This window comes from Ornithorhynchus anatinus, chromosome 9, assembly GCF_004115215.2.
Source record: "Ornithorhynchus anatinus isolate Pmale09 chromosome 9, mOrnAna1.pri.v4, whole genome shotgun sequence".
Lineage (NCBI taxonomy): Eukaryota > Metazoa > Chordata > Mammalia > Monotremata > Ornithorhynchidae > Ornithorhynchus > Ornithorhynchus anatinus.
Window position 1 is genome coordinate 13,270,279 of NC_041736.1, and position 24,405 is coordinate 13,294,683.

The window sequence follows — 24,405 nt, forward strand, 5'->3', positions numbered from 1 at the left end:
GATTTACATACACGGTTATATGGTCACCAACTATCAGCGTTAATTATAATGCTTCAAGGGCATCAGTTACTGAACTGGGGGTCAGCACTATTTAAGTGGGAAGGGATGGGAGGGATGTGAAGAGATGGAGGAAAGGACACCAGGAACCAAGCAGCAAATAGCACTGATCGATCGGAGAGAAGGAGAATCTCTACTCCCAGTAGATACAGGTCCCTCGAGCCAGGCATCCTTGGAGGTCCTTAAGTGTATTCAGCAGCAAAGGAAGAGGAGGATGGTAGATTAGGGGAAAGAGGAGGATGAAGAAATTCCACCGCAAAGGAGTGGGAAAAGAGAAAGAGAGGATGAGAGAGCAAAATGGGCTGGTTGTCAGAGTGAGACGGATCTAAAGAGTGATAAAAAGCGCTTTTTCTGGTGATTGCATGGAAAGCCAGGGAAAGGGGCAGAGGAAGAGGTCCTGGTCCTGGGAGAATGGAAAGATAGCACCATCCTGGGGTCAAAGGTGAAAACCAAGTCCAAAGATTTCTGAGAATAAACCGGACGTTTCTGGCAGGAAAAAATACAGTGTGAAATGCTACTAGGGTGAGAAAGTGGATTTGACAAGTTTGCAATAACTGTTCATTTGGCACATTTTCCAAGAATGTTCATGTAAGATAATATCTGTCTGAAGCATGAGCTTAAATATTACCAAAGCAAAGTAGAGAGCAAGGATTAAAAAGTGTATAATCACTGGGATTTGAGAGATCTGAAAATCATGACTCCTTATTCTGTACAGAGTCAGTATTGTTTTTCCTCCTATACTGATGAGAGAAAGTTGTCTTTTTTAATACGACTGAACTACGTTTTCCACTCTAACACGAAATAAGAGAGGGAGTTAGAGTGGGTGGTAGGTAATCATTTTACGTATTAGAAAATATAATACAGAGGGATTTGCCAGGGGTTTTAAACATTTTACAGTATAGGTAATCCTTTGTGTCACCTTTTTTGGAAGGAAAACCCTGGGCCTCTGTCTGCTCTAGAGCTTCAACCCAACTCTTGGTTCACGCCCCCACAAGGAAACCTGGGATACAGCCAAGTGGAGAGTTTACTTCAATATAAGATAAGGATGGTATATTGTATTGTAGTAGATTTTAGTAGAACAACTAAGGCCCACACCCTAATTACGGAGAAACGCCATGGCCAAGTGGATAGAGCATGGGCCTGGGAGTCAGAAGGCCCTGTGTCTGCCACTTGTCTGCTATGTGTAACCTGTGGCAAGTCACTTCACTTCTCTGTCCTTCAGTTACATCACCTGTAATAAAATAGGGATGAAAACTGAGCCCCTGGTGGGACTTGGACTGTGTCCATCCTGATTAACTGGTATCTAATCCAGGGCTTAATACAGTGCTTGGCACATAATTAAAGCTTTAAAGATACCGTTAAAAAAATATAGCGACACCCTAAACAAAGTAGCAGAACACCAATTCCATTCAAGTTTCTGTTCTGAAGCAGAGTCACCTTGCAGATACTAATGGGCTTGGTCCATTGAACAATCACAGCAGTGCCAGGCTCTACAGCAGAGTCCATCTTTATCCTTCTTGTCTTTTTCCACCATGGCCTAATGGAAAGAGCACGGGCCTGGGAAGAGAGGACCTGGGTTCTAATCCCGGCTCCACCATCTACCTGCTGTGTGATCTCAGGCAAGTCACTTCACTTCTCTCCTCAGTTCCCTCATCTGCAAAATGGGCATTCAATACCTGTTCTCCCTCCTGCGGGACCTGATTATCTTCCACTAAACTGCAAGCTTGTTGTGGGCAAGGAATGTGCCTGTTACAGTATACTCTCCCAAGCACTTAGTATAGTGCTCTGCACACAGTAGGTACTAAATAAATTCAACTGACTGAGTTTAGTACAGTACTTGACACACAGTAAGCACTTAAATGTTACAATTACTATTATTTTTATTATTATTATGTCCACTGGCCCCAATTTTATTACCCAGAAGAGAATAAAGTGCAAACTAGTCATTATTTGCAATCTGGGTTCCTTAATAACTAGGTGAAGGCAACCCCCTGAGCAAAACTCTCCACTAGCTCCATCATCCGTTCCTTTGTACACAGTTTTGGCAGGATCAGGACCAAAGTCTCAGGGTCACGACTTTCCTATTGTTCTAGATTGTTGATTCCATCATACACACACCTAGTTGTTCTCTGGTCTGTAAATGTGGCTAGGCACGGTGGGATTTCATCAGCTTGACATGTGACTGATAATCCCTTCCCAATGAATACATTTAATTGGCTGTGGCATTAAGTGGGGTCACACCCTAAATTGTGAGCTGGCCAGCAGAAAACGTGCAAGCCAAGCTGCCTTCTCTCGCATCTGGCTCAATTTCCCTACACAGCGCGCTCTTTTGATCAGGTAATTTCGGTGAGAATGGGAAGCGAAGCATCGTCCCTCTTCCTGGAAAAGTACCACAGTTCCTGGCACTCTGGTTCCCAGGCTGGCCATGGGTAGGCTCGTAGGGTCGTCTCCCCAAATCTCAGGAGCAGGTGGATGAGGGCCGGAAGCAGCACACTGCTCTCCACTTCCCACTACAAAGGTGGGAATTTCCCAATTTTCCCTAACTAGGGCAAAATCAAGGATCCCAATCCCAGTAGAAAGGAGGAGGTGGACTACATGCAGCTTTCCATCACCTTCTTTGATTTTCTATCACCCCTCAGTATGGCGATGAAATCAAAACAAAGTCATCTAAATGCCCTTTCCCCTTCAGCTGTTACTTCTTCGGGGGGGAGGCAGCGAGGGCTAGGGGAAAGAGAGAGTCAGGAGACCAAGGTACTAGTCCGCGCTCTACCATTTCCACTGTGTGCAACCTTGGACAAGTCTCTCAATCTCCCTAGGCCCAGTTTCCTCTTCTGAAAATGGAGATAAGATACTGAGACCCATGGGACAGGAACTGTGTCCAAGCTAACTTTATATTTCCCCTGCATATAGCAGAGTAAGCACTTAGTAAACGCCGCCATTATTATTCAATAGTATTTATTGAGTGCTTACTATGTGCAGAGCACTGTACTAAGCGTTTGGAATGTACAATTCGGCAACAGATAGAGATAATCCCTGCCCTTTAACGGGTTTACAGTCTAATCTTACAGTCTAATTATTATTATCATTGTAGCTTCCAGCCATTGCACCAAGCATCCATTTAAAGATGATGTGTTCTTTTAAAGCGTTAACCCGACAGGCCTTTTTTTCCTCAATTTGGTCCTCAGAATTTGGAATTGGGGCCAGACTCCAAATTTTGCCAATACCTATTGGGCTTGGCTTTCCTTGGAAGTCTGGCTTGTCTAGAGATCTACCAACAGCTAAAAGGGAATTTCCTTTCCTTTTTTTCTGGAGGAGGGGATGGAGGAAAAAAAACATCACACAATCAGAGAATATGTGATCTTGTTTATGTTGTTTAATGGGGAGAATTACTGCATAACCTATTCTTTGCCTTTTTTTTAAAACGATATTTAGGTGCTTACTATGTGCTAGGCACTGTACTAAGAGCTGGCATAGATATAAACTAATCAGGTTGGGCACAGTCCATGTCCCATCCGGGGAATCACAGTCTTAATCCTCATTTTAGAGATGAAGTAACTGAGGCATAGAGAAGTTTAGTGATTTACCCTAGGTCACAGAGCAGAAGAATGGAGTCAGAATTAGAACCCGGGTCCTTCGGACACCCAGATCCATACTCTATCCATTAAGCCATGCAGCTTCTCAGTCCAAGAAGCATGTATGTTTTTTTAAGAAATCGGGAAACATGACATGGTTAGTTCATTTCAAAAAGAGAATAAAAGATAATATTTGCAAATACTTCAGTCTATTCAGAACTTTTCTCCTTGTTGAAGATTTTAGTCAACCACATAAAGCAGGGTCATTTCAGACTGCAAGATTATGTGTAAGGTGGGAACTAGCTGAAAATGTTGCAGCTTTCAAATCTCCAGGGGACAGCCTGAAGCAATGTTTTCCTTGAAGTCTTCATTGTTCCCCACATTCCAACCAGAGAACTTCCTTTTCATTGTACTAAGGCAAGATGTGGTCAGAGGACTCAGTGGGGATTCAAAAGGCAACATCTTGGCTCCTCCAGAGCCCCACTGGGTGGGTCAGCAGCAAATCAAGGCAGCAGGGTAGAACCAAGAGAAAAACCCACAGTCTGTCAGCATTACAAAACGGTCGGAATTCCAGGCCTGTAGTTAGAGATTTGGGAAATGCTCAAAAGAAATAGAACAGGGGAGGGAGAATGATCTGGATTTGATCTGTTTTAGCATCGCATCACAGCTCTCCGGTAAACTACTCAATGAAATGATGAGCATCAAGCTTTCTCTAACTCTTTCCAACTATGATCAATCAAGCCTATCGCTCGATTTTGTGTGCGAGACAAGGTGTGCCTTACTATATCGAAAGGTCTGGTCAGTCCCACATTGCATTTTTGGGGCACACCCACACACCTGGACAGACACCATCATCTGCAGCTAAGTATATATTTGCATGGGGTTTTATTGAATTAGGGGGTATTAGTCGTAGCAGAGTTATAACCTATTCACAAATGAGAAAATTATGACATAAAGAATTGAAGTGACTTGCCCAGTGTTACTCACAGACATGCTGAAAGAACCAGACTTGCAACTGGACCAACCCTTGTTTCATCTTCTGAATTCTTTGGGGCCATTTTTTTCCTGCACTTGATGTGTCATTTTCATAAATGCGAAGATTCAAGCACATCTGATGATGAGAACAATTAGCCCCAGCTGGCAGAGTTTGATTTCTAAATCAAACAGATTTAGAAACCTGCTCAACCCACATCCAACTAGACAATGAGAAGGGGAGGTCACTCCCACCTTTTTTGAACTTTAATAGTACTCTACGTGTCAGGATGCCTGTTTCTAATGTCTTCAATATATATAAAAAAAAGATTCCAAGCCTGAAAAATCCCTCCAGATTGCCTGGGTTTTTGTAATATTTTACTTCTTGAATACACTTTCGATATCCTATTCTTGACACCTTTGTTTTCATTCTGACCTCCATCACTTGGAAGAATATCATCCCCTTAGGACAATATATTTAAATGAATCATATCCATTCTCCCTTAGCCCCCACAGATTTTTTTTTTCACATTATCACTATCCCATCCACAATTCTAAATCTTCAAAATGGTTTTCTTGATTTTGCTCTCACTGTGCAACTTCATGTATAAGGGTGCTCTAATCACCCTCACAGACTTTCACCATAATGAAGTTCTGATTTCGGGCAGAACGCATTTTATTGGCACAGTCCCATGCTAGTGAATCCAGTCAAGTGCACTGTCCATGTGCCAGACAATTCCTTGATATTGTTTATATTTAAATTGATTCAATTTTAAAAAACAACACTAAAATGTCTTTGGGGACTCCTTCCACATAAATCGGTTCAAGCTTTCATTACACTGCAGGATTCTTGATATGATCTGGCTTGTAATCTCAACTTGTTTTTTAGCCAGTGGAAAACATTCTGAAATAAAAATTAATTTGAGGAATACTTCACAAAACTGTTTCCCATTATGTTTTCATCACTTAAAATTCAACGGGGGAAAATAGATAACTGACAGAAAACATGGAGAAAGTGGCGCACACATTGATTTCCACACTTATCGGCGACCATGTGCCTGACATCTTAATATCTTACAATTCTAACGCTTCCAAAGATGAGGTCAATTTGCTCTGTTAGCCAAAGGAAATAAGTTTTGCACTTTCAACTTATTCTCTGGGGGCATTTTGGTTCACAACCGAAGATAAACGTGCACCCCAGCTGAGGCCCAGAGCTGAAGGAGCAGGGTGCTGACATTCTAGATTTAAGTGAACTGACGGAACTCTCAAATATTCTCATTCAATACCTGCCCACACAATGCCCGATCTCAATGTCTAGATCCCAGCCCTCCTTCAAATCACATACTGTGCAGTAGCAGCCCACATGCCACCCTAACAAATTTTTTCATAAACATTCCAACTGTTAAATTACAATCGACAATAATTTCCCAGCCCAAAGAGAACACGGCCAAAGGGTTTTGCTTGCCATATGACCAAAATGAAGATCCAGCTTCCTAAAATGTTTTATCAGTCGTATTTATTTACTGTATGCAGAGCACCATACTGAGCACTTGGGAGAATACAATATTACAGAACTGTGAGCCCGTCACTGGGCAGGGATTGTCTCTATCTGTTGCCGAACTGTACATTCCAAGCACTTAGTACAGTTCTCTGCACATGGTAAGCACTCAATAAATACTAACGTCGGTGTTTGTTAAGGTTGGTATTTGTTAAGCTCTTACTATGTGCCGGGCACTGTTCTAAGCGCTGGGGTAGACACAGGGGAATCAGGTTGTCCCACGTGGGGCTCACAGTCTTAATCCCCATTTTACAGATGAGGTAACTGAGGCACCGAGAAGTTAAGTGACCGAGCCGAGCCGGGATTCGAACCCATGACCTCTGACTCCAGAGCCCAGGCTCTTTCCACTGAGCCACGCTGCTACTACTGAATGAATGAATTTGGTAGACATGTTCTCTGCTCCAAGGATTTCCACTACTAATGAACTTCACATTTCTTTCCTGAATACCGCTGCAGGGAACAAGGATGGTAAGAGGATCGCATACCAAGAATGGAATTTCATAATTGAGCATTCACACAGTAGTTATAACTCTTTAAAACTTCAGCAGAGGTGTCACTTGACTGTTTCCTGGCAACAACGCATCGGTAAACGGCTCCAAAGAGTAATCTAAATTGCCCGATTTGATACTGGGAACTGTTGAGCTTCTCTTATTTAGTGGCTTAGTTAGTCATCCGGAAATTATGTATCTTTTGAATTTACCAGAGAATACATCTGTATTCTAGATAATTTTTCCCAAATTCCTAAAATCAAATACTGTAATAATCCATGCTGTGAGGAGTTTCTTTAACAACATGGCATAGTGGATAGAGCACAGGCCTCGGAGTCAGGTCATGAGTTCTAATCCCAGCTCTACCACTTGTCTGTGTGACCCTGGGCAACTCACTTCACTGTGCCTCAATTGCCTCATCTGTAAAATAATAATGTTGGTATTTGTTAAGCGCTTACTAGGTGCCGAGCACTGTTCTAAGCGCTGGGGTAGACATAGGGGAATCAGGTTGTCCCACGTGGGGCTCACAGTCTTCATCCCCATTTTACAGATGAGGGAACTGAGGCCCAGAGAAGTTAAGTGACTTGCCCACAGTCACACAGCCGACAAGTGGCAGAGCCGGGATTCGAACTCATGAGCCCTGACTCCAAAGCCCGTGCTCTTTCCACTGAGCCACGCTGCTTCTCCAATAGAGATTCCAAAATAGAGATTGAGACTGTGAGCCCCATGCGGGACAGGCGCTGTGACCTAACAAAATTTGCTTGTATCCACCCCAGTGCTTAGTACTGTGCTTAACAAAAACCATTATTATTAAATACATAAACAGTGTGGCTCCCATTCAGCACTGGGGCCAAAAGATGCTTCAGAGAAGCAGCGTGGCTCAGTGGAAAGAGCCCGGGCTTGGAAGTCAGAGATCATGGGTTCGAATCCTGGCTCTGCCACTTGTCAACTGTGTGACCGTGGGCAGGTCACTTCACTTCTCGGTGCCTCAGTGACCTCATCTGTAAAATGGGGATTAACTGTGAGCCTCACATGGGACAACCTCATTACCCTGTATCTACCCCAGCGCTTAGAACAGTGCTCTGCACATAGTAAGGGCTTAACAAATGCCAACATTATTATTAATATGTGGCAGATAACTGAAGAAGTTAATTCTACAGTTAAATGCTCAAGGCAGCTGGAGCAATACCTGACGCTCTTGTTCCATCTAGGATGAGCCCCCTTTGTATGGAATTGACTCTCAAATTTTGTATTTCCTTACGTTGTTTAAGCAGTGTGCCCTATTGGCAAGAGCACGCACCTGGAAGTCACAGGATGTGGGTTCTAATCCCAACTCCACCACTTGACTATTGTGGGACCTTGGACAAGTCATTTAACTTCTGGGCCTCAGTTTCCTCATCTGTAAAATGGACTCTTTAGCAGAAGCAGCTTGACACAGTGGATGGAGCACAGGCCTGGGAGTCAGAAGGTCACGGGTTTTAGTCCCGGCTCTGCCGCCCGTCTGCTGCGCGACCGTGGGCAAGTCACTTCTCTGGGCCTCAGTCGCCTCATCTGTGGAATGGGGATTGAGAATGGGCCCCGCAGGGCAGGTGCGGTGTCCAACCCGGTTTGCTTGTGTCCGCCCCAGGGCTTGGTGCAGTGTCTCGCACATAGTAAACGCTTAACAGATACCATAATTATTATTAAAATCCTTCTCTCTTCTACTTAGACTGTGAGCCCCCATGTGGGACACGGGAATGTGTCCAACCAAGTAATCTTGTACCTACCCCAGCTCCTAAAACAGTGAGCATTTGGTGAATAATAAGCTATTAACAAGAACTGTAATTATTATTAGTACTAGTAATAGCACCCCAAGGATGCTTTCACACCAGAGGGGAAATATGCTCGGAACCAAGTGATCTTATCTCAAGTAAAACTGTACTTCTTTTAAGGGGCGGGCTATATTTTGCACAGCCTGAATCCACCACTTGTGGATAATGTTATGGTTTCAATAAAATGTAATAGGAAGAAATCCATCATCTACTACTACTAAGCTAAGTCATTTTGCTTCCCAAGTTCCACTGAGAGCTCCGGTGTGGCGTGCTAGATAACTCAGCCACTTTGGGCCATTTACCTTTTAAGCTAGATCTGCAATTCAGGCATAGAAAAAATCCGTGGGTTTTTATGTTGTTGTTGTTTGGGTTAGTGTAAAGTTGCTTACACTTGGTCATAATGCCTATTTGTCAATATCAATACTGCACTTTGGGTTTCGTTGGGGTCAGTGTCAAGTTGTGTACACAAATCATAATGACTGTGGATATTTGTCAATATCAATACTATATTTTATTGTTTTTGTTTGGGTTAGTGTAAAATTGCTTACTTTCACAATGCCTGGTATTTGTCAATGTCAATACCGCATTCTGTTTTTTGTTCGGTCAGTGGAAAGTTGTGTACACTAAGCATAATGACTGCTGATATTTTGTCAACATCAGTACTCCATTAGCTTCCAGACTACATGGCACTTTGGGGAGAAATTCTTTGGGTCAGGTTTACACTCCTTTCAACCCATACGTTGAGAGGTGAAGTAAAAAAACAGTTGGTATTTGTTAAGCGCTTACTATGTGCAGAGCACTGTCCTAAGCGCTGGGGTAGATACAGGGTAATCAGGTGGTCCCACGTGGGGCTCACAGTCTTAATCCCCATTTTACAGATGAGGTAACTGAGGCACAGACAGGTGAAGTGACTCGCCCACAGTCACACAGCTGACAAGTGGTGGAGCCGGAATTCAAACCCATGACCTCGGACTCCCAAGCCCGTGCTCTTTCCACTGAGCCTCGCTGCTTCTCTCGCCAACTCCCCAGGGTCTTCCCCAGGGACTGCGTCAGGGCACCAGCTCAGGTCACTCATTGAGTGACTGAGAACCAGCTCCAGACAATGGTTTCCCCCGTTCCATTGGAACTTGGGAAGAGGAGGTTCTGACTTGCCCACGGTCACACAGCTGACAAGTGGTGGAGCCGGGATTCGAACCCATGACCTCTGACTCCCAAGCCCGTGCTCTTTCCACTGAGCCACGTTGCGTCTCTCGCCCGGGGTCTTCCCCGGGGACTGTGTCAGGTCACCAGCTTGGGTCACTCATTGAGTGACCGAGAACCAGCTCCAGACAATGGTTTCCCCCGTTTCATTGGAACTTGGGAAGAGGAGGTTTCCAGGAGCCAACTCAGCTCTCCCCAGGTGTCCTCAAAATGCAGGAAGATGGGTCCGACACAAGTAGAAAGGTTGTCCAAGGGCTGATCTGCTCTCATCTGCCAGGGATCTATCCTGTCAAAACAGTCTATTCTATGCTTCTATTCTAAGCAAAACAGTCTATGCTATTTCGGCAGGTCATCGTGCTCCCCTTGGAAGGTTCTGGAATTTGCCCAGCCATGTTGGAAGGCCGGCTCTGGCAATATATAAAGCTCCCATCATCAAAGGCTGCATCTCGGTCCTTTAAAGCAAGAAGAAGCTTACTGCAGCGGACACCTGGAGTTTAGGTCACGTCTGAGGCTCCCTAATACTATCTGCACAAAAAGCTGCATGGCGGGCTTCAGAGATGGGAGAACTAGGTCTCCTCGTGAGAGTCCAATTTTCATTAGGTGGATGACTTGGATATTATTTTGAATATAAGGACTACTGCACTTGGGTTCATTCAAAACTTTTACTGATGAAGAGAAAACTGGGGATTCGTCGCCGAGAAATGACCCCTTTGGTGGAGAGAAAATTGGCTGTGGCTCTAAGTAATGCTACAGTGTTATCTAGATCACACTTGTTAGAGATTAGGGTCATAAGCAAAGTTCTAACCAGGCAGTTCCTTCTGGGTGCACGGATCTGTACTGAGTTTAACTTAGTCAAATCAGTCGATGATATTTTAGTCCTTACTGTTCTGGGAAGCACCACCATGCGCCAAAGCCACGATTCCTGCCGTGGGCCTCTACAGGGGAACAGGAGTCAATCACGTAGGTAACGCGGGAGCAAATACGAGGATGTAGGAGTTAGTAACATCGGTATATTGGGGTGAAGTGACCAGATGAATAATTGAATATGTGTATGCACCAATGCTGAGAGTGGATGGTAAGAGCACGGGCGTGGGAGTCAGAGGTCATGGGTTCTAATCCCGGCTCCGCACCTTGTCTGCTGTTTGACCTTGGACAAGACACTTCGCTTCTCTGTGCCTCGGTTACCTCACCTGTAAAATGGGAATTAGGACTGTGAGCCCCATGTGGGACAGAGACTGTGACCAACCTGACTACCTTGTATCTACCCCAGAGCTTAGAACAGTGCTTGGCACATAATAAACGCTTAACCAACACCATTATTATCATTATTCATTTGATCATATTTATTCAATATATTTATTAAGTGCTTACCACGTACAGAGTCAGCCCTAAGTCGTCAAGATAGCACCAAGACTAAAAACTCACATCACGCCAGCAACACCTTAACCTATTCTAAGTGGGCAAGTTGTAAAGAGGCTGCCCAGATCACATCTTCTTAGAGAAGCAGAGTGGCTCAGTGGAAAGAGCACGGGCTTTGGAGTCAGAGGTCATGAGTTCGAATCCCAGCTCTGCCACTTGTCAGCTCTGTGACTGTGGGCAAGTCACTTCGCTTCTCTGTGCCTCAGTTCCCTCATCTGTAAAATGGGGATTAAGACTGTGAGCCCCACATGGGACAACCTGATTCCCCTGTGTCTACCCCAGCGCTTAGAACAGTGCTCTGCACATAGTAAGCGCTTAACAAATACCATTATCTTCTGACCCTGAATCTCATCGCAACAGCAGAAAGTGCATCGGGCATTTGCCATTTTATTCCAGGACTAGGCTGCAATAGGAGATTGGGCAAAGTGAGCCCTTTGTCCCCCAAATCGACATTTTCACTGAGGTTTACAGTATTTTGAGGAGGACGACAAGCCATTTGCCTTTTTGGCATTTGGAATGAAAATAAAGATCGAAACGCTTAAATGCTTTATTCTTTTCCTGAACAAATGATTGTTATTAGTTAGAACTTCTTAATAACGGTATCGCCCATCAAAAACAATGGGCACATTTTGGTTCAGTCTTGGAGACTTTAGGGTGGAGAACCAGTGGGAAGAAATGGATAAAAATGCCAGCAGTTGTCAGCGTAGCCTCACTCGCCCTCTCTCTAAGCTCACTGTGGGCAGGGAATGTGTCTACCAACTGATGCTGTACTCTCGCAAGCGCTTAGAACGGTGCTCTGCACACAGCAAGTACTCAATACATATGACTGACTAATTGATCCTTCGCCTGTCATGTTCCCTCTGGGGTAGTGGGTAAAACAAGGACATAAATGGCACTATTGATTAGATGAGTTCTTGTGGCAGTCAGGTTGGAAAACAATAAAAGGTTCAACAGGGCTTTCCCTTTTTGAAAAAACACACGAGCATTCTTTGAATGCCAACCCAGAGTGAACGTCCATCCCTGAAACAAAAGATGGATTATTTTATATGAAAATAGAAAAAAGTGTGTCTAGTTATGGTATTACTGAATTGGATCACATTTTTTAAAAATTATCGTTTAAAGTGACTTGAACACCATTTTTTAAATCACAATGGTGATTTTTAGGAGACTATTGGCCTGGTTAATTTTCTCAATTCTAACGTAAGAGTTTGAATTCAAATGTGTGAATGTCTCTGAGGGAAAAATCTCTTGCTCGCTGGGCCCGTGAAACCAGAATAGCGTGCTTTTTCTGGACATTTTCCATAATGATAATAATAATAACAGTGTCAAGCACTGTTCTAAGTGCTGGGGTAGCTGCAAGCTAATGAGGCTGGATACAGTCCCTGTCCCACATGGGGCTCACAGCCTTAATCCCCTTTTAAAAATGAGGTAACTGAGGCATAAGTTCAGTGACTTACCCAAGGTCACCAAGCAGATAAGCGGCAGAGCTACAGTTATGGGGGTCTAGAGTTATGCTGGCCTGTGGTGTGGTCTGGGGCAAGTCACTCACCTATTCTGAGTCTCAGTTTCCTCATCTTTAAAAGGGGTACAAAATACCTCTCCATCGGCTTCCTAGATTGTAAGGCCCAGATGGGACAGGGACTGTATCTGGCACCTAAGAAGCGCTTCACACCATAATTATTATGCATCTGCTCCTCTACCCCAAGAATGCACAGTTATTTTGGCTTGAGGCACTTTTTTCTTTTCTAGGTCAACGAGCTAATGTGGCAGGGTGGGAGGGTGGTAACTTCCTCTGGAGAGAGCTGTGAAAGTGATGGACTGCTGAGAAAATCCCCAGCTGCCACTTAGGAGCCATTTAAGATTGGGCTCTAAACACCTTTTCCAAGCAGCAAATTTAACTACTTTATTTTACATCGTTATCTTGCTTGGATTGTTGGTTTTGTGATTGTCGTCGAGCTTTCCGGAGTTACTCGTCCGCCTTGTTTACCCCATTTAGCTTGTGGACCCATGTGGGAGGGGAACCCTGCCTGATCAATTTACCTTGTGTTTGTCCCAGGGCTTAAAACAGTGCTTCACACAGAGTAATGAATAAATATCATTAGTACTACTACAAATAAACTGGGAGGGCTTCCATTACAAAGACTTGCCAGTTGTGAGCCACAAGTTTCAATTTTTAACCAAAAAACCCTCCGGGATGTACAAAATGAAAGAAGGTTTTATTTCAGCGATTTTTTTTTCCCACATTCCCACACAAGCAGACGGGGTTTCCTTCCAAAAGTATGCCCCAATATGTGCCATAAAGCATTGTACATCCTGTGGGGTCCTGGTAGGGCAAGGACCATGTTTGATCTGTTTACCCTATACCTATTTGGCGCTCATTCAAACAACATACCTAAATCACTAAACTAATTGTACTGCATCACAGAGTTGATGAAACTACCATCCCTAGCTTATTATATGCAAATCACCAGTCTGAAGTAGGATTTAAGGTACCCCATGTCTTCTGTGGTTTTGGACAGGCTAGAAATGACAGGATCTGTCCTGTTTCCAGCAAAGCCTGGGACGGCAGAAGTAGTGATCTCTTTCACAGCCACTAAGTTCACTGTTTTCCAGCTCATCTGGGTCACCTACAGGGATGGCAGAAGCTCAAACTGAGGGTGTGTTTCGCCCTTTAAGTCGGTCAACAACATGTACTGAGAGCTCATAGCTTCCCTATTTTATTCTTTAAAAGGACCAAACCAACTCCTGAATCTGGACAAGGAACACACTGTCATTTTTAACACCCTTCCCATGTTTACTCCATGAAAATATAGAAAGAAACATTAAAAAAAAAAGAAAGGCAGAAAACTACATACAGTTAATCTTTCGACTATGTTGACGAAGTTTCTATAAAGTGCAGAGTGGAATCAATTCTCCAATAATTTGGGGGTAATGTTCTCAGGAATCCCATAGTTATTCAAAACCTGGTTATACCGCTCACATCTCGACTGACACCTTCATATAAAAAAAAATGGTGGTATTTGTTAAGCGCTTACTATGTGCAAAGCACTGTTCTAAGCGCTGGGGGATACAAGGTAATCGGGTTGTCCCACGTGGGGCTCACAGTTTTAATCCCCATTTTACAGATGAGGTAACTGAGGTACAGAGAAGTTAAGTGACTTGCCCAAAGTCACACAGCTGGCAAGGGGCGGAGCCGGGATTCGAACCCATGAACTCTGACGCCCAAGCCCGCGCTCTTTCCACTGTACCACGCTGCTTCTCTATGGGCACTACCATCGCGTTCATTCCTATCCAGACAAACTGGCACCATCGGAAACACAGTCTCTAATGCACCAAAACCCCACCTTCTCGACAAGTCTTCCTCAATTAATATCCCAGCACCCTACGTCTTAAAAACCCACCAGCCAATCCTAGCACTCATGAGGTGATTTATTTTACCCATCCTCAGCAGTCTTGAGTATTTGTCTATTCTACTGTACATTAAGTGGTTTATTTGGATGACTAGGTTTGCCTCTCCCATTAGCGTGTAAACTCCTTATGGGTACGGAATGGGTCGTTTCTTCTATACTTCCCAAATGCTTAAAACTGTGCATTGTACCAAGTGGGCGCTGATTAGATACTTAAACACTCAAAGCATCTATCCAAAATGTGTACTGAAAATAGGCACTATGGAAAAACTGACAGTTTTATACCGTGCTCTGAGGGAAGTCTAACGAAAAGAGCACAGACCTGGGATTCAGAAGGACCTGGGTTCCAATTCCGGTTCTGCCCCTTGTCCGCTGAGTGACCTTGGTCAAATCACTTCACTTCTCTATGCTTCAGTTACCTCCTCGTAAAATGGGGATTAAACCTGCAAGCCCCATACGGGACAGGGACTGTTACCAACATGATTAATTCATATCTACTCCAGCACTTGGTACGGTGCCTGACACATCGTAAGCACTTAACAAATACCATTTTTAGAAAGAATGAATATAGTCCCTGCTCCCGAGGAGCTTACAATAATATATAGCTGTCTGTCCTTCATTTTTGAGGTGGACATCACCGCAAACCAATGTGTGATTCACAAGCCCCACACCCAGCACTGTTTACAGAAAGGGAGGCAGCTTTGTGGAGCCGCTGATGCAGAGGAGACGGGCCTTCAGTCCCCTTCTCCACTAAGCCTTTACTGCAAGAGATTTCCGTCAGCCCACCTCCTCTGTCAGCTGCGGTCATCTCCCAAGGCTGTTGATTTGTTTGAGACTCTGCTGCGTTGTGACTTTCGGGAAGTTTTTGCTTTCCTCTGGACTCGTGTCTCGTTTTGGTTCCCCACTCAGTAGCTGCTTTCATCCACCAGTCTGCCCCTCTACACTGTAAACTCATTATGGGCAGGGAAAGTGTCTGCTGGTTCTGTTGAACCGTACTCCCCCAAGTGTTTAGTACAGTGCTCTGTGCATAGTAAGCACTCAATAAGTGTCATCCATCGATTAATTGGCATCTTCTTCTCTTGGATCGTATCCAGTAGAGCTGTGTTGCTGTGACGATTACCTAAATACTGAACAATTGTGTTTTAGGATGTCACGGTTGGTAATATGGTGCGGCCATTTGAAGTTGCGCGTGGTTTTTAGATGCTGGTGACGTGTCTTCTTTAGTAGAATCAGGTCTCACAGCCATTCAGGAGGTCGAAGGCTATTGCAGCCTTGTAGACAGTCAGCCTGGCATAGAGTTTACTCTCCAAAGTCTTTAGTGCCGTCTTCCAAAGGTCAGGCTGACCATTTTTATTCCCTTTTCTATCTTTACATGTATCTTTTCATCCCCCGAGTCTGCTGTAGTGTACTCTCCCAAGTGCTTAGAACAGAGCTCCGCACACAGTAAGCACTCCGTAAATACAGTTAATGGATCACCGGAAAAATACTGCCTAGATAGAAGAATTCAGGGACTACTTTAAATTCTGTGCTGCCGACAAAAACCTTCAGTTGCGCATAGGACTTTGCTGGTACGGGACTCCCACTTTCCTCTGACTTGTCGGCCCATTACGCTCTGCTGCATCTGCAAGGGGATTCATCAACATTTGCTTGCCTTCTTTTGTGTGTCCCTCTAGAGCCCAGGCATCTGCATACAGCCCTTCCTCAAGGGTTGTCGATGAAGCTCTTATCCTGTTATTTATTTTCCAGTGGATCCGAAACCTGTACCAATTCTAGCTCGTTGATCTCTCACTGTATTCTGCTTCACCCTGATTATGATGGGGAAAGGGAAGCAGCATGGCGGAGTGGATAGAGCATGTGCCTGGAAGTCAGAAGGACATGGGTTCTAATCCCAGCTCTGCCACTTGTCTGCTGTGTGACGTTGGGCAAGTCACTTAACTTCTCTGGACCTCGGTTATCTCATCTGCAAAATGGGAATTAAGACTGTGAGCCCTATGTGGGACAGGGATCGTGTCCAACCTAATTACCTTGTATCTACCCCAGAGCTTAGAACAGTGCTTGACACACAGTAAGCACTTAACAGATACCATCATCATCATCATCATCATCATAGTAAGTACTTAAATGCCGCAATTATTCTGATCCAGTGGAAAGAGCATGGGCCTGGGAGTCAGGAGACCTGGCTTCTAATCTCTGCTCTGCCAGTTGTTTGCTATGTTACTATGGGCAATTCACTTCTTTTGTGGCTCCGTTCTTCTGTGCTCCATCTTAAATTGTAAGCCCCAGGGTTTGACACACAGTAAGCGTTTAACAAGTACCATAGAAAAAGGTAGAAACTCAGATGGGGACTTTTTTCAGGACAGGTGAACTTGCTTAGCAATTTTCAGACGTGGCCCATTAAAAGCTTGTCAAATGCTTATGTAGGGGAAGTAACCAGAGTATAAAGGCAAACCCAAATGAATACGTATATAACTCAACCACAGAGGTGAACCACCTGGGCTTTTTTTCTACAGTATAGAAGATATTAAGGGATGAAAGCAGAAAGTTTAGGTAAGTGAGGATGACCCAAAAGAGAAGAGGACAGAGAATCTCTCTTTTATTTAACCCAGTGGCTATAGGTAGCAACCCTAAAGAGAATTGTATATAGTGATAAAAGTTAACTCTGCCCTGCTGCAACTCATGGAAAGATGCAGGCCCTGTTTACTTCCACTCTCACTAGAATGCCCTGATCTTCCCAAAACAATTCCAGAGTATCCACATCTCCAAATCCTAATAAGGCAGGGGTTCACTAGTATACGGCGGGCCAGGCTGTCCATCTTAACTGAGGGGCTAAGGAAAACTCAATTTAAGTTAGCATTATTAAAACTGTCTCTTTCAATTTATTCAAAGTAAAATATTTTTCTTGGGATGAGTTAAATGAATAGTTTCCCAGTGAATCCTAAATTCCACAAAATGAAAACCATCATTTCAGATGAAAGCACTTGTTCTGTTCAGAAAAATTAAACTCTTTTCTCCATTTTTGCTAGAGCAAAGGAAATGAAGTATTTTCAAAGAAAAATAACTCCTAACAAGATAATGGGCGTTAGTCTTTAAAATAAACTGTTGTTGCTTGTTGAACTTAAAATACGGCTTTGAATTGGATCAGTCAAACTCAGGCTCACCCTACATTTTTCTGATAGTAACCACATTCATCTGAGGTTCTCTTTATCAAAGGATTGATTTTCCTTGGATAAGCAGAGGCTTTTATCCCAAATGCAGACATTTGTCCCTGGGGAAATAATCATGGGAAACTTCTCTCTCCCATCCTTGAAAGTCTTTTTTTAGCCTAACAGATGGTAAAAATTCCACAAAAAAGCCATACTCAAGCCTCAACAGTAACTGTTATATTAGTTCTAAAGGATTTAAAAGGTCTTGGTCCATAATAAATTCCCTATTTTGTAACAATAATAGTAATAATACCATAATAAATGGTCCCTATTGAATCATTTTCTGGTGCATAATTACAAAACTAGACTCGATTCGATTTTTTAAAACATTTTCCACTCCAAAACCTTCTACATATATATCACAAAATCACAGGGCTAAAATGGAAATAGAGGTAATCAAGTATCTCACCCAATCACAAAAGATAACTGGCTTTATAAGGCTTTCTACATCTCTGTGTCCACTCCAAAACCTTCGGCATAAGTATCACAAAATCACGGGGCTAAAACAGGAATAGAGGTAATCAAGTGTCTTACCCAATTATAAAAGATATCTGGCTTTATATGGTTTTCTATATCTATCTCTCTATCTATATGTTAAAAAGGAGGATCCCAAGGCATCATTTAGCAACCTGCTCTAATGTAGTACTATCGTGGCCTAGATGAATGAACACAGGCCTGACAGTCAGGAGAGCTGGGCTCTAATCCCGACTCCTCTACTTGCCTGCTGTGTGACCATGAACAAGACACTTAATTTGCCTGAGCCTCACTTTCCTAGTTTGTACAATGGGGATTAAATTACCTGTTTTCCTTCCTTCTTAGACTGTGACTCCCATGTGGGACAGGGACTATGTCTGATCTACTTACACTGGATCTGTCCAAGCACTTACTACAGTGCTTGGCACATAGTAAGCACCTACCAAATACTCCAAATATTATCGTTGATATCACTATTTACTGAAATCCCACTGGTTTCTAAGTGCTTGGAACAATACAACAGAAGAATAAATGAAGAATGAAACACATTCCCTGCCAACAGTGAGTTTATACTTCATTTTGATTGGGAGGATCGTCTTAATGTCTAATCTAAATCCCTCCCATTGAAGCCCAATTCCATCGTGTCCCATCCTGTTCCTGAAGGACGTGATAAACAGGATCACCGACAACCACACAACCACCAACTACACAATATCTCTTCCCTCAAAACTCCCATCTTAAAACCCTCCTCAGTTTAAAACCCCTATTCCTTTAGCCTTTGCCATTAAGGCAAAATATAATCATCTTACATAAAGACAACAGGCTCAGTGCTTAGCTTCCATATTTTTTTTATCCTGGTAGGCATATTATAGACTCAAAAATAAATAGCAAATATCATTAATAAAGCTACTGAATCAGGAATCAGGAACCTTCTAATATTGGTTCCACCTCTCCTGATTTCCCCTGCAGTGGTTAAAAAATCAGAGTTCTAGGTAGGAAACAGCTTCCAACTCGGGGAGCGCTACTTAGCCCTACCCTGGAAAAACCTACTCTGAACTTCATGTTTGGGTAACTTCTATTTTTGGTGAAGTTCATCATCTTCCTTACTACCGAACTCTTAATTCAGTTTCCACTGAAACTCAATCAGAATTTTACATGGATCTGACAGCAGTAGGGTTCAGAGAATGACAGGGATTTTATGGGAGCCAAGTTACTGACCTACCAAGAAAGGTCAGAGATGGTTCTTCCAGTGAAAAGACCAGGAACTTCTGAGGTTCAAGTTTCTTAACTTCCTCAGGGAAGATTCAGAAAGGTCAAAAAAAAAAAAAAAAAGCCTACAGTAACTGGTTCAGCAAGTAGAAAGCAGAAGCAGCTGGCAAAGACAGACTAAGGAGTGAGGCTATTTTGGTGCAAGGGCTCTCTTTCTTTTTCTAAAGCAGCTACAGTGGCTATAATCAATAAGGAGCAATTCAGAATAAGATGAAAATTATCTGGGCAGCCAGAAAAGCTACTGAAAAAAAAACAACCCTACACTGCACAGGCATGTTTCAGTGCAACATTTTAGTCGGAAAGCACCTTTTAGGTGAGGACTATAAATTAAAGGGGTGGATTGATATAAACCAGTTGCATGGTATTAGACTCTCTCAGGCTACTGGTGGCCAGAAATCCAATGATTTTTCAGTTGCCCGTCACTTTTTTTAAAAAATGGTATTTGTTAAGCGCTTCCTATGTGCCAGGCACTGTGCTAAGTGCTGAGGTTGATACAAACTAATCAGGTTGAAGACAACCCGTGTCCCATATGGGGCTCATAGACTTAATTCCCATTTTACACCTGAGGTAACTGAGGCCCAGAGAAGTTGTGACTTGCCCAAGGTCACACAGTAGGCAAGTGGCAGAGCCCGGCATTAGAATCCAGGTTCTTCTGACTCCCAGGCCCACGCGCTATCCACTGGGCCCGCTAGTTCGTTCATTCAGTTGTGTTTATTGAGTGCTTTCTGTGTACAGAGCACTGTACTAAGTGTTTGGAAGAGTACGATACAACAATAAACAGGCACATTCCCTGCTCACAATGTGCTTACAGTCTGGAGTGGTAGGGGACGACAGACGTTAATATAAATAAATTACAGATATGTACATAAGTGCTGTGGGGCTGGGAGGATGATGAACAAAGGGAGCAAGTCAGGGCGATGCAGAAGGGAGAGGGAGAAGAGGAAAGGAGGACTCAGTCAGGGAAGGCCTCTCGGAGGAGATGTGCCTTCAATAAGGCTTTGAAGGGGGGGAGAATAATTGTCTAATATAAGGAGGGAGGGCTTTCCAGGCCAGAGGCAGGATGTGGGGCGAGAGGTCGGAGGGGTCTGGGGTGAGATAGTTGAGATGGAGGCACAGTGAGAAGGTTGGCATTAGAGAGCAAAGTGTGCGGGCTGGGTTGTTGTAGGAGAGCAGGGAGGTGAGCTGGCGGGGGCAAGGTGACTGAGTGTTTTAAAGCCAGTGGTGAGGAGTTCTGTTTCTTGTTTTTGTTAGTTTCGGATCAATTGCTAATAAAGAAGTTTTCATAGCGCAAAGCCATAACTGTCAAACAGAATTAAATGACCCATTTGCAAAGTGTCTCAAAGAGAGGTTGATCTTAGAACGGCACACCCAAAGGGTAGGTACCTCCTTAGCTCAGGGTGAAATAAAGAAATCAACCAAGTGTACTACAGTGAAGGCTTACTTAGACTGACCCTGATTTGAATATACTCCCTCCAAGAATTAGTTAATGTCAGCATTTTTCAGGTTTATCCAATCGATGATTCATAAATCGCCAATCAGAAATGTCCCAGAGCCAATCAGCAGCAATATTTGCCTATGACCTTACTAGACTCCTTTTCAATTTGAGGTTTAAAAAAGCAACCACATATCACATGCAATAAACAAGTAACATCTCGGGGTTTTTTTTACAACCATAAATGAAAGCTTTAAGAGGCCACTACTATAATGGGTTTGGGGAAAACTCTTAGCCAGAAAGTATTATTATGATTTCCTAGAATTCTCAACACTTTTCAAGGCTTCTGCCTTCTACAAAGTCTCCTACAGGGTCAAAAAAGATCAACCAGTGGAGTCACTTCAAAAATAATCTACCAGTACAGGAGCCAGGGAATAGGACCGTGGAATAATAGAATGGGGAAAGTTGTGAAACATTCAGAATGGATGTCCATTGACTTGGGACTTCTGTAATTGCTTTCGTAGTCTTTGAATGTTTTACCGATTTCCCTCAACACCGAAACAGCTTTTCTTCCATCGACACATTTTCTAGAAACTACCGCCGGGGTCGGGGGGGGATATAACACTTGCGATTCCTTAGGATGTGTGGATGTTCAGCAACACAGACCGCGCCCATCATTCGTGATTTAATATTAGGGCCACTATACGGTTTTCAAAAAGATCGGGTATCACTTCAGGGTCGATCTGGTAGCGAGATAATCTCACCCTCCTTTTTAATGGCATTTGTTACGTCCTTACGTTGTGCCGAGCGCCGTACCAAAATCAAGATAAGCAAGTTGGATGCAGCCCTGTCCCATACGGGACTCTCAGCCTAAGCAGGAGGGACAGGCCACCTCACTTCCTTCCTCAAAATGTAACAGTATTTATCCCTGTGCTCCGATCTCTTTCACTTCTAAAAGCTACCGAAATCCTTTCCATCCGGCCACCGACCGTCCAGTTCGACACCCTGAAAGAAAGCCACGAGGTTACCTGCTGCACGGTTGACAGCGTGTAAATACCGGAGAGGCGTTAACGGAAAACGAAAACACCGAAAGAGGTCGGCACGGCGGAGCAAGGAAAAAAACGGGAGTCAGATAGACCGAAAGGCAAGGATGAGTTCACATACTATACATTTCCTCGACGCAAGCACTATCCTAAAGGGCTTTCTGATTAGTCACGTTGTTTTGAGAATTTTCCATGTTTCCCCTAGTGAGCTGCCAACGTTCACATGGGCAGAGTGACGGATAAACATGTCGTGGCTCGCTCCTAAGGAAACTCCGGTCAAGTTCCAGGGGAAAAATGACTTCTACGCTCATGAAAATAGGGAAAGGGCTACGACGTTGCCGAACTGCGCATTCCAAGCGCTCAGTACGGTGCTCTGCACATAGTGAGCGCTCAATAAATACTACTGAATGAATGACTCCTCTCCTGCCAAACCATCCCTGCCAATCGATCCCTCCAGGACCTGTCTACCTCTCCGGTGCTCTGTCCTTCCAGCTCCAAACGACCTTTTCCCCTAAAAATACAGGATGGGCGAGAGATCTTCCATCTCAGGGGTTCCAACGACAGAATCATCTGTACCCGAGCGGTGTTTGCTCAAATGCCCAGATCGGTCATTATTAGCATTCGGGGCAGGGGAAAAACGTTCTTTTAATGTCAACTCACCGTACGCCACGGCCTCCCCTCGCCACCCCCGGCGTGATTTTAAGCTCGGCCGGGGTTTGGTGGAAGGGGTCCGCCCAAGGCTGGGTGGGGGTCCTTCAGGAGGGAGATCGGGCCAGGAGGGGGGGGTCTCTGGATGTCAGCTGTCACTCGGGACAGGGGGCCCGGACCCCCGGTGACCTCAGCTGGGCCCCTCGCCCCGCAGCTCGCCCGGCCGGTCCGGGATGGGCGCTCAGCACAGTGCCTCAGCGCTCAGTACAGCCCCTGGCACGTCGTCGGCGAGCCCGTTGCCGGGCAGGGGCAGACCGTCTCTATCTGTCGCCGAACTGTTGGTATCTGTTAAGCGCTTACTATGTGCCGAGCACTGTTCTAAGCGCTGGGGTAGACACAGGGGAAATCGGGTTGTCCCACGTGGGGCTCCCAGTCTTAATCCCCATTTTACAGATGAGGTCACTGAGGCACAGAGCAGTGAAGTGACTTGCCCAAAGTCACACGGCTGACAAGTGAACTGTCCGTTCCGAGCGTTTAGTACAGTGCTCTGCACACGGGTGAGCGTTCAAGAAGTACGACCGAATGGACAAACGACCTAATCCGGACGGGGATGGGCTACCCGTCGCCGAACCGTCCGTTCCCAGCGCTCAGTACAGTGCTCTGCACACGGTAGACACGACTGAATGCGCGGCTCCGGGGAAAGAGCCCGGGCTTTGGAGTCGGAGGTCAGGGGTTCGAATCCCGGCTCGGCCACTCGTCAGCTTGTGTGACCGCGGGCGAGTCACTCGACTTCTCTGGGCCTCAGCGACCTCATCTGTAAAATGGGGACGAAGCCCCACGGGGGGACCGCCTGATTCCCCCGTGACTACCCCAGCGCTTAGGACAGTGCTGTGCACACAGTCAGCGCTTACCCAATACCAACATCGTTAAGGACCCAGGGGCAAATGCCCTAATCCGGACGGCGGCTGGGCTCCACGTCTGGTGCCGAACTGTCCGTTCCGAGCGTCTAGTACAGCGCTCTGCACCTAGCGAGCGCTCGATGGAAGGAGTGAAGGGCGAGGATGACGACGACGAGCCCCAGCCGGGGGCGGGGAAGGGGGTGGAGGTCGGCGGGGGAATCTGCGAGCGTCGGGGGGGAGAGGGGGAAGCGCGGACGGGCGGGCGGGCGGACGGACGGGCGGACGGGCGGGCGAGGACTCACCCGGAGGGAGGACGGGACGGGCGGGACGGGCAGGACGGACAGGACGGGCTCCCCGGCCGCCGCCGCCCGGCTGGGCCGTCCATCCCCGCGGCCGGCGGGAGGCGGAGGAGGAGGAGGGAGGAGGAGGGCGGAGGAGGGCGGAGGGCACCGGGCGGAGGGCACCGGGCCGCTGGGCGGCTCGGCTGGCCTGGCAGGCTGGCGGCAGGCCGGCCGGCTGGCTGCCTCGCCCGCCCGCCCGCTCCGCCCCCTTCTCCTTTCACCTGTGGGGAATCCGCCTCTCGCCCCGCGTCCTCTGGCTCCTCCCCTCCTCCTTCTCTGCTGCTCCTCCTCCTCCTTTCCTTTCCCCCTTTCCTCCTTATCCTCGCCTCCCCCTCTTCTGCTCCTCCTTCTCCTCTCCTCCTCTCCTGCTCCTCCTTCTCCTGCTTTCCTCTCCCCCTCTCCTGCTCCTCCTTTCCTCCTCTTTCTCCTCTCCTGCTCCCCCTTTCCTCCTTCTCCTTTCCTCCTCTTTCTCCTCTCCTGCTCCCCCTTTCCTCCTTCTCCTTTCCTGCTCCCCCTTTCCTCCTTCTCCTTTCCTGCTCCTCCTTTCCTCCTCCTTCTCCTCTCCTTCTCCCTTCCTCTTCTCCTCCTCCTTTCCTCTCCCCCTTTCCTCCT

The 24,405-nt window shown here is 45.5% G+C and overlaps 1 protein-coding gene across 1 annotated transcript in view; it reads right to left on the reverse strand.

The window, feature by feature from the left end:
• Window positions 1-23,859, reverse strand: part of COBLL1 (cordon-bleu WH2 repeat protein like 1) — a 120,034-nt gene extending 96,175 nt beyond the window's left edge. The window contains exon 1 of the mRNA XM_029071896.2: window positions 23,755-23,859. Within this exon, the coding sequence (XP_028927729.1) occupies window positions 23,755-23,837 (83 nt within the window). The 5' untranslated portion in view covers window positions 23,838-23,859. The remainder of the gene's footprint in view (window positions 1-23,754) is intronic.
• Between the last annotated feature and the right edge of the window lie 546 nt (window positions 23,860-24,405).